At 46.1% G+C, this 10,644-nt stretch overlaps 1 protein-coding gene across 4 annotated transcripts in view; it reads right to left on the bottom strand.

Annotated features, from left to right (window-relative positions):
- Positions 1–7,329, bottom strand: part of LOC135905612 (uncharacterized) — a 49,844-nt gene extending 42,515 nt beyond the window's left edge. For all 4 annotated transcript variants that reach the window (XM_065436564.1, XM_065436562.1, XM_065436563.1 and 1 more), the window contains exons 1-4: positions 7,214–7,329; positions 4,828–4,866; positions 4,649–4,694; positions 680–816 (exon numbers count right to left, since the gene is read on the bottom strand). In XM_065436564.1, the coding sequence (XP_065292636.1) occupies positions 680–816; positions 4,649–4,694; positions 4,828–4,866; positions 7,214–7,232 (241 nt within the window). In that variant the 5' untranslated portion in view covers positions 7,233–7,329. The remainder of the gene's footprint in view (positions 1–679; positions 817–4,648; positions 4,695–4,827; positions 4,867–7,213) is intronic.
- Positions 7,330–10,644: the final 3,315 nt, after the last annotated feature.

Below are 10,644 nucleotides of genomic sequence, written 5' to 3' on the forward strand. Positions count from 1 at the left end.
GGTGTCTCAGAAATAACACGTGATGTCCAAGCCACAATTGCACCAACGGGACAGCTGAATGTACTGTACAGGACGGAATGCACAATAACTGCGCCCCTACAATCATACTGAATTTTATATATGTCTCTTTGTCCGCGCTACGATTTTTTCCTTGCTAGTACAGCATGAGTGATAGCCAAAGCGGAGGCGTCTTCAATCCTTCAATGACCGCTGAATCCCAGAGAGTCCATGACGCGTCTTAATATCAAGGTTTCCAAGGAGGTTTCCATAAGTGCGCGGCACACAAGCGTTTTGAGATGTAGAATGCTCGTAATATCTTAAGAGATACATCAAGGGCCGACGATTTCTGCATATGGCTTTCTTTTATATTTTCGCAACTAAAACCTTCACTGTAACTGCAATGTGTACCCTTAATCGTCGCTCTAGTAGTCCCTTCAACTGTACCAGTAAACTGATTGCAGCATTTATAAGCTCTATGAATCTATGGCTCGCGATTCTGAGGTCATTTACGCACCTTTGCTGCGCCATGCTGTAACCATGCAGTGCCCTCATGCTAGATAGCCTAGTTCTAATCATGAATGTTCTCATAGGGCTAATGTCATTCATGCGTTGTTTTGCTCTGTACACAGTATGCTAAGTATAACGTAGAACGTCATTGCTCGCCCGCGCGGCTGCTCACCGTTATTTATTACGTAGAGCAGGAAGTAGAGAAGCGCCAGCGAGAGCACCAGGCACAGGATGCAGGCCAGGACCGCACCTTTCGACGAGTCTTGTGCATCCTCCTCCGTAGACGCCTCAATGGTGGGAGTCTTGGTCCTAGACCGGGATAAAATAATACAGCGAGGATAGCGAGGAACACCGTGATGCGCCGTACTTAAGCACGAAATTACGAGAGAGAAAAAAGACGCCACGCCAGATGCGATATATAAAGTAGGCGCGGTGTATGATGCGTGTGAATCCGCGCAAGTCATTTATCGAAGATAGTGAACCTGTATGAGGGAGTTCTTTGGAAGTCGTATTCGGCTTTCAAGGGTCAACTTTATTTTCAAATTTCCTTTTTTTACAAAAAGACAGAAATGTTAAGACAAGCCCGAAAATCTGCTAAGATCTAGCTTGACTGACTTTTTTGCAAAAGTACGAAATGCAAGGCTTTGTAAATACTTTGCTGTGTCAGGAGCAGTTTGCTCGCTTCGGCCGAGACTTTTCAAACTTATGCATGTTCACGTATGACTTGCGCTCTGTTTCTATTGTGCCGGCTACGCTGTGAACAACGCTGCTGTGCTTCCTCAGTACATATCACGGCTACCACTGCAAGAAATCAACTATGGAACTCCAGTGTGACATAATACAGTGTGACATTTAAATTTTCCTGGATTGAGGCAAGTCCTTCATTGGACACACTGGACGCTGCATAAATTAAAAAGGCAAGAAACAAGGTACCTAAGCATAAGTGACAGATCAAATAATGTTGTTTAACGCTCCAAATCACTTACCCTTAAATGCACTGTAGTGGATAGCTTTGAATTTTGATCACCTGGTTCATTTTAACGTGCGCTTAAATGCGTAAAGTGTGCTTCGCCTGTGCTGTCTTCGTCCCTGTTGGTGCTTCAGCTTTGCTGCGTTGCTTTACAAGTACAAATCCAAATCAAACTGCACAATATATTTTTTCTTTCTTTTAAATTCTGCCTTCGACCACCATGTCCTGAAATCGAGCACTATTGCGTTGCGCTCAGCAGTACAACGCCATTGCCACTGAGCCACGATGGCAGTTAAGGCCTAAAAATTAGGAACAACGGTGTGCGACAATTTCATGCACCCTGCAAAACTCACTGCTTACGTGTGGAAAGTGCTTTCCGGTGACAATAAATATTCAAAGCAGTGCTGAGCAAGAATTGGGCAAGTGTGCCCGACTGGCGAAGTATTACCAAGGTTTAACGTCGCCCTGAACCTCTCTTTGAGTCAGCACGTATGAAGGCGGAAGCAGAAATAGGAAACACACCGGGACGAATGCTGTCAAGCGCTCGTCCTGTCGGTTTCATTCTTGTGTTGACGAGACACATCAAGTGATGCAACTGGCTATGCATTGCAGAGACTACCCCATGGCAGCTATTATGGGTCTTACAACGGTGGCGCGATGAGCCACCGATGTTGCAGGCATCGCACTTCGTTGGTGCAAGAAGACGACAAACAGGAAAGATAGCCAGCGTTTCTGGCTTGAAATGTACTATACATTCTACTCTGACCAATGTATGCATCATGGTGTGGTATGCACAGAGTTTCTCAGTGGGAACCCAAGTTTATGTGCGCAAGGTGCTCATGCTAGCGGTGGGAGGCAGAACGGTGCACTGCGTCTGCTGCAGAGCCGATTGCGTGGAGCGTGAGCGTGCCGCCACGCACTTGGTTTAGTCGTTTCTGCGACCGAACTCGCTGCTTGTACCTCGCATCTCTGGAGAACTCCTAACCTTCCAAACGCGAGCAGCACGTGTTGCCGCCGCTGCTGTGACAGAACGGCGGCGCCGTGAGCGCGCATCAAGCGGCCGCATAATCCCTATCGCAATGAAGTTGTACTCGCGGGCAACATTTAGATCGAAGCTCTTAGGTGCCCCTTCCTGCGACGAGCGCCGGCATTGTCTCTCAGCCTAACTGAGCAAAGGAGCACAGCGTTACGATGAAAGAGTGAACGCGGAGCGCTGCACACGATGAAGGACGTCGGCGCATCCGCGGCAGCAGCAACGCCGAGTGAGAGGGGGTAAGAAAAAACCAGAATGATCGCCTTCTCGCATAGAACATCAAGCGTTTGACTGTAAAAAATTGGCAGTGGCTCAGCTCGGCTATGCCAGGATATACGTAGCGAAAGCTAAGCCATAGCATGGTTAGCCTTGGTTAATCTTGATTGCTAGTCGAGGTTAGTCTGGTTGTCTAGCTGTGTTGCGGCGTTTAGCCAGTCGTTCGGCGCGCTGTTTGTCTGTTTCCTGGGCGATTCGTTTCCTCTTCATCTCGTTCCGATGTCGTTTGCAGGCCTCCTCATGCTTATCAGAATTGCCGCCATCCATACTGCCACCTCAACTGTGGCTGGGGCGCACGCGAGCTCTCCTTCTCAATCCTCCGGCATGTTATCAGGCAAGCGACGCAGCTGGCGAAGCGAGAGGAGGCGAGCTCAACGACAAGGATCGCGGTGTGACGTCATATCAAACGGCTCCGGCTGAAAGGCGCGGCGCTGGGCAGCGGCGGAACACCTGTGGCTCGGTGCTACTAGTGACACATGCGCAGTAGTGACTAGGCAGCGAGAGAGAGAGAGAAATATTTGCGGCGAGGCGCGCGTTGTGACGTCATGTGCCTACTCGGAGCACCGCCACGGCGAAATCGCAAGTTTGCGGCCAGTAAAGCTTTCGCTGTAATATTACGCTTGCATAAGCTGCAGTTGCCCGGAAGCAGCAACTGTCTGGCCGGTCGTTATATTATAGCGCCGCCAGCCATGGCTCTGTCAGTCGGTGCAGTGATCGGTGCGATGCTTCAGTATGCCGCGAAATAAGAACATGTGCACAACTGTGCTCAAATTTCGCAATAGCGAGTGTCGTAATCGTCGGTCAATTTCCGGGGCGGCAATGAAGGAGAAAATATGGGCTCACAGCTATTGCGCATGTTGTCCGGCAGTGTTAAGCTGTGGTTCCACTTCCTCAGAAGCGACGCTGTATTCACGTTGCTACTACGTGCGGCGGTTTCGCGTGTGCGCATACATGGACGGAAAAAGCGGCAAATTAAGTCAACTTCCAGACTCAGTGGTGTGTTTATTTATTTATAGTATGCAAGGCGTTTATGTTTCCTCTTCCCCGGGTAAAGCTAACGCGGATGAATACAAGCGACTTTTTTTTTTTTCAGAAGCGCTCTCCTAGCGCGTGATTTGCCTCCCTTGATTGCCTATCATTGCCACAGAATGCCGTCCGCTGGCGCAGTCTGTGTGCTACACAATGAAAGCATGCTGCGAAATAAAACACCGACCATATCAGTGATACGTATCAGCTTCTAAAAGAACCTAAAACATAATTTTAGACCAGTACGCTCATCATTTGTGTACTAGTGGCAATTGTACATTTCAGCAAGTTCATGTATTGATTGCCTGGCAACAGGTTCTTCTTAATAGAAGGCATCATACCTGCAATCAAGGTTTTCATCGCAACGACCGAGCACGTTTTGATCAAACAACAAATAATGGTGTACTACAAAAGTAGGTAATGGTAAAAGAACAGTCTGTCGTGACCTGATTTGTAGTTAGCACGTTAGAAAATAATTCATGTGTCTATGATGAATTTCCGTTTATTGTTTCGGAACCTAATGTAAACAGGCAATGCAGATACAGTACATAAATGCTGGATATCTTGTATTCAAGAAGCGCATCACTTTTCTAGTCCCAAATAATTTCCCGCATGCGCTCCCCATAGCACTGCATTTCGGTAGAAGCAATCATACACTTGTGGACTCGTTCCTGTCGAAACAACTGCTTATTAGCAAGTGACATATCGATGGAGTATTCCTAAGGTATTAAGAAGACAACGCTTATTGTTATTATCAATGAAATAAACCTATATGTAGTCCCCAAAATAGTCCGAAATCGAAATTCTTCCGCGCCAAGACTACGACAAAAACTCACTCTTCAAGCAGTGTCTCCGAATATAGAGGCCCATCAATCGACGACACTGCAAAAAAAAGGAAGGGGAGGAGTCATACCAGTTTATTTCAAAAGAAGCACAGAAACTTTAAAATGTTTAGGAACGAAAGTAAGTATACGGGTGTTATTATAAACATGCAAGATTAATATTTGTCACCTACCTTGCCCTTCAGTTGAATAAGTGTACTCTGATGTTCCCTCTGTGTGGCAAAAAACGTGCATGGACACCAAGGTTTAAATTAGCTAGCCAGTCATACTTTTTCAAAGTGCACCGAGAACTGATACGAAACGGTTACGCAACAAGAGCTGGCGAAGTGCTTTACCCCTGCAATACCATTGCGGCAGTGAGTAGTCCAACAGCCTACGGGCTGTTGTGTCCGATGTCCTGCGTCGTATATCCTGTGTGTACAACATTATTTTATATTGCATTCACCTGAAGTAGGATGCTGGGCGTGCCACAAAGTACACCTCTATAATTTTCTTTTATGATTATTTAGCAGCCTGTAGCATGGCCACTGCTGAAAGTAAGGAATGAAGACCTGTAAAGCCAGTGCGGAGGCCTTGAAATGTCCATTCTCATTTTGAAATATAACCTACTATCTTGCAACAATTTCTAATGCTATTTTAAATCGAGCTATCATGTTCTGAACTCTATAAGCTGCGAAGTAAGAAATTGTTTTTGCACACATTATGAAGAAAGCACCCAGCTGAGAAGAGCACACAGGGTAAGTGCCAAAATACACTCCAGCACAGAAACAATTATACAAGCAGAGCGATTCAGTGAAATACAATTCCCCATCTGCTGTTATTCGTAATATGTAATGAGAACATTTGAAAAAGATAAAGCTTCTAAATAAAAGTTGGCATTGACTCTAGGAAGTTACAGTACTTTTCGCTTTTGATATAACAGTGTCAGCTTGCGATCCAGCGCTGTCAGCGCTTCTTCCACTCTATAGAAAAGACGTTTGCTACCCACTGCCTTACTGTGATTGTTCTGTCTGCGGCTAATGACTGCTGAATACTCAAGCCCAGAAGAGCAAAGGTGAAAGATTTCTTGAACCTTCCGAGGTGGCAGTTTTTCAGAACTTTTTTGAAGTGACATATATATTAGGGAGAATGCTAACATTTCTGGTTTTTTTTCTCCGCCTTTTTTCAGAACATTCACTCCTGACTTAAACGGAAATCTGGCGAATAGTCGTCAAGCATCCCCATGGTGACATTCAGAACACTAAAAGTTGTTGTAGGTTGTCTAATTCGTGCAAATGATATCGTCCGCTCACATCATTTATTTCGCCAGTGATGATTTCTTGGACACATTTAAATTTTACAAGCTCGATATGAAGAGGTTCATTTCTTACCTAGCGTCCCTTATTAAAACTATGACTCTTGCACTTTTATATCTGAGCACTCATTAACCACGATCTGCGCAAATGCTGTGTTGTTCTTCAATACGCCAAATGATAGTGCCTAGTCTTGCTATTCGCTGACTGTTCGCTGCAGCACTTTGAAATACATTCCTGAGGTGTTTCCAAGAAAACGGGCTAAGTGCTTTATGGAATAGAACCAAACGCTCTTAAGTGGTTCATCGTGCATAGATGTGACCACATGCATGTTTTAACGTCGTACATATTTTTCGCAGCTGACTTATTTGTAGAATCTTGATTCTCAATCACATATCAAATGTTTCAAAAGTTTCTTTAGAGCATAGTTCGTATTTTAAGATGCTACGCACGTTGTACAGCAGGTACAGCTTATTCTATAAGGTTGGCCCTACCACAGCTCTTTTTGCCAGACTTGAAGAAAACGCGCCAAATATATCAAAAAGGCGATGTCGCTACACAGTAGTAAACCTGCAATCTACTAATCTCCCAAACGCATTTTCTGAGAACGACATCCTGACGCAGGCCTCAAAAAAGCGAGAGGGACTAACCCCGGCATCCAATGTAAGCAAGACCCGCACGTCAGCAACATTCTTGCGATGATAGAAAATAGTTGCAACGGCAGGCTTTAAAAAGAAAATTATCGACAGTCCTAACAATTTTTATGCTGCGAAATAAGCAGCCTAATAAAAATGCAAATCTGACAGGACGTCTGTGCGCTGGTGCCCCAACGATGTCCTTGCGTCTTCACGTGATCTTGTTTAGCTCAACTGAAAGCATTGCTTATGGAGGTCAGCCTGTTACACGATGCCTCGATAAAATATCACTGACGAACTATGTGCTCTTTTGTATTAAAGCAGAATATTTTTCGCTCACTAAACCCTACTTCCACGCCTCTTCTAGCGCTTCACTCGCGGCTAGCGTCCTGTGTAAACGCTGCTACTGAAGGATAGAAGGAGCAACTCACGCATATTTTGCCGTCTCCAAAAGCACGCGCACGGTTCGGAGTCTGAGCAAACGATATGGGCAGGTCTTCATTTCGTTGCCGGTTGCGTGTTGAGGAACGCACGTCAGCGGTCTCTTACCACTCAGAATAATCGCGGATGTGCGTAGCTAATAATAGAAGGAGTAATGCGTGTTGTAAAGTCAAATAGTTATCCATTCTTACCGGAAAAGGTGTCTTCCATCTTCTCTTTCTGGTTCTGACGTTGCGAGCTCGAGGAAACACTCAGAAACACTCAACGGGTGAGCTCGTCATCTTCTGCTCCTCTGAACACGTGGCCGATACCCACTGTGGTGGATTGTACAGGACTCAGCTCTTGCTTGTTTGTTTTTTCTGTTCTTTTTTATCTCTGCTTGTTTGTTTGTCTGCCCGCTGAAACTGGCCACAGCATAAGGGATTGGCAAAAGTGCGGATGGAATTTAAAGCGACTAGTAAAAAGTGACTCAGGTAATTGCGAAAGAGTCGAAAGTATAGAAAACGACTAATGATAAAAAAACGACCTATTTTTTTTAATAACTGTAAACACTTCAACGCCTGAGCAAGCATCATTGTGACAGTGACGAAGAAGGCTCTGAGAGGAAACATTTCAGATATTGCAAAACTTACTCAAGTTCTTCTAAAAGTTTTTTCTCAAATGCTTTTTTTTGCATGTCAAGTCGTCTATAGAATAAGAGAATATGGTCAATTGTCTCTTCACCAAAAACCAGACACCGCATCGATATACCAAGAATAGGGACTGGATAGGGATAGGGAATAGGGCTGGATAGGGATAGGGAATAGGGCTGGATGCGTGTTGATGAAATGTTAGGGAACTATTCAACACCGCAATCGAGTGAAATTTACATCTGTTTTATGCATTTGAAAGCATTTCTGTGCCAGGTGTCGACACTCTGCAAATTTAGTTATACTTGGGCTTTTTTTTCCGGCTTCAGAGTAAGCCCTGATGACCTGAAGGCATCTAGTACTGTTGCAAGCCGAGTAAGGCGATTGTCGAAATTTCCCACGAAGACAACGACGTCATCCAAGTAACTGAGACAGCAATTTAAAGAACAACTCGTTCGATGGTGCCTCCGCACTTACGAAAAGTATGTTTGCTTTGGGTACCGGGACATCATCGGTTGCACTTGAATGAAATTGCTGATTCACTTGCACGAGCTTCTCTGAACGGCCCTATCATATCTGTTTTGCCGACATCAGCTTATGTCACCGCGGCTAGGTACAGAAATTTCGCTAAATCTCAAAACTCTGCAATATATATCTATTCTAACACCGCCTTCTGATTTCCACCATCTTGGCTTCCCATGGAATACTGATTGGTGTCCTTCAGGGCAATTGGAAGTTTCTTTTAGAAAATTGAGAGGTCGCATACCTCCTCTAAATTTTTACTTACACAGGTCTGGTCTCGCAGTGTCCCCTCTATGTTCTTTTTGCAGTGAACCTGAAACTATCCAACATTACTTTCTCTCGTGCCGCCGCTTTCTAACACAAAGAAAACTATTAGAATACTCATTTACCAAGATTGACCTCTCGCTAACCTCGCCAACCACTCTTTCTTTTGGGGCGACTTCACTGGGATCCAGTCACAGGGATGCTTTTCTGGCAGTTTACAATTTTATTAGAGACACAAAAAGAGCTCCTTGCTGAATTTCTAAAATTATCCATAATTTATATTATTTAATTTCTTTACGTTTACTCATTTTATCGGAATTCCTAGCAATATTTAATTCCACTTCTAAATTACAGTACTATCGTCTCACGCTCCACTACACAAATCTAGTTTCTCTCTACTTCTAACCATACGGAAAACCGCCTGCGTCTTGGCCAATCCCCCATAGTGGGTACGCGCCACTGTCTGAGACACAAGACAAGACAAGACAAGGTCTGCCACTTCAATCCTGCTAAAACCGTGTCCATCACGCGCTGGAACGTTGCAGCAGCCGAGCACAGTCCAAATGGCATAACCTTGAACTCGTAGAGGCCGTCTGGGGTGATGAGGGCGGTCTTTTCGCGATCTCTTTCGACTTCTATTTGCAAATAGCCCGACTTGAGGTCCATCGACGAGAAATATTTAGCGTTGCAGAGCCGATCCGATGAGTCGTCTATCCGTGGGAGGGGGTATACGTCGTTCTTCGTGATCTTGTTCAGACTACGATAATCGACGCAGAAACGTAGGGTTCCATCCGTTTTCTTCACCAAGACTACAGGAGATGCCCACGGGCTTTTTGACGGCTGGATGACGTCGTCGCGCAGCATTTCGTCGACTTGGGACCTTAAAGCTTCACGTTCTCACGCAGAAACTCGATAAGGGCTCTGGCAGAGTGGTCGAGCGCACTCTTCCGTTATTATGCGATGCTTTGCGACTGGTGTTTGTCGAATCCTTGATGACATCGAAAAGCACTCTTTGTATCGTTGATGTAGATTTAAACGTGGGGAGACTTAAACGTGGGGAGACTTAGATATATGTCGAAGTCTGGTTCGGGAACTACGGTCGTTGGGGTAGATGCGGCAGAATGGGAGAGGATAAACGCATTGCTGGATTCCAGAATATCCTCAATGTATGCGATTGTCGTGCCCTTGCTGATGTGCGTGAACTCCTGGCTGAAGTTTGTCAGCCACACTTTCATGTTTTCTCCGTGCAGTCGAGCGATCCCTCTTGCGGCGCGAATTTCGCTGTCGAGAAGTAGACGGTCGCCGCCTTCAATGACGCCTTCTACGTCAGCGGGTGTTTCGGTGCCAACCGAAATAAAAATGCTGGAGCGAGGCTGGATGCTCACTTGATCTTCGAGGACACTCAAGGCGTGGTGTCTACGAGGGATCTCCAGTGGTATCGCTTGACCTTCCGACACCGTTATTGACTTCGACTTCAGGTCGATGACTGCGCCGTGTTGGTTCAGGAATTCATACCGAGAATGACGTCTCGTGAACACTGTTGGAGGATAACGAAAGTGGCAGGGTAAGTCCGGTTATGAATGGTAATTCTTGCTGTGCACATTCCAGTCGGCGTTATGAGGTGTCCTCCAGCCGTCCGAATTTGCGGGTCTTCCCATGCAGTCTTAACTTTCTTCAACTGGGCATCGATGGGTCCACACATGACGAAGTAATCGGCTCCTGTGTCTACTAAGGCGGTGACTGCGTGGCCGTCGAGAAGCACGTCGAGGTCGGTGATGGTGCTTTGTCTTGCGTTACAGTTAGACCTTGGCGTCAGATCGCGGCTGCGTCGCGTTGACCTGTGGCTGGTACGTGGCACCGTCAGGTCGTCTTTCGTCGGCGTATTCTTTGCTTCCAGCCTTCGTCGGTATGGCGGCGTCTCGTGGACATGTCCTCTAGACAGGATTTTCGGCGTATTCGTAGGTGGCGGAGGATCTTCATTAGTTCAACGAACAGCAACCACATGTCCATCGGTTGCTGCTTTTAGTTTTCAGGATATGGGCTCGCAGAGTGGCTCCGTGCTGGGCCAGTGTATGGACGGCGCTGCGGTGACAGGTAGCCGCCTGGTGACGGCGGACGGGATGGTAGTCGAGGGCTCCACTGAGTAGCGGCGAGGTAGTCGGCAATGTTACGAGGGCGTTGAACGCTATATAAAATAACGCTAAACG

This window comes from Dermacentor albipictus, chromosome 1, assembly GCF_038994185.2.
Source record: "Dermacentor albipictus isolate Rhodes 1998 colony chromosome 1, USDA_Dalb.pri_finalv2, whole genome shotgun sequence".
Classification (NCBI taxonomy): Eukaryota; Metazoa; Arthropoda; class Arachnida; order Ixodida; family Ixodidae; genus Dermacentor; species Dermacentor albipictus.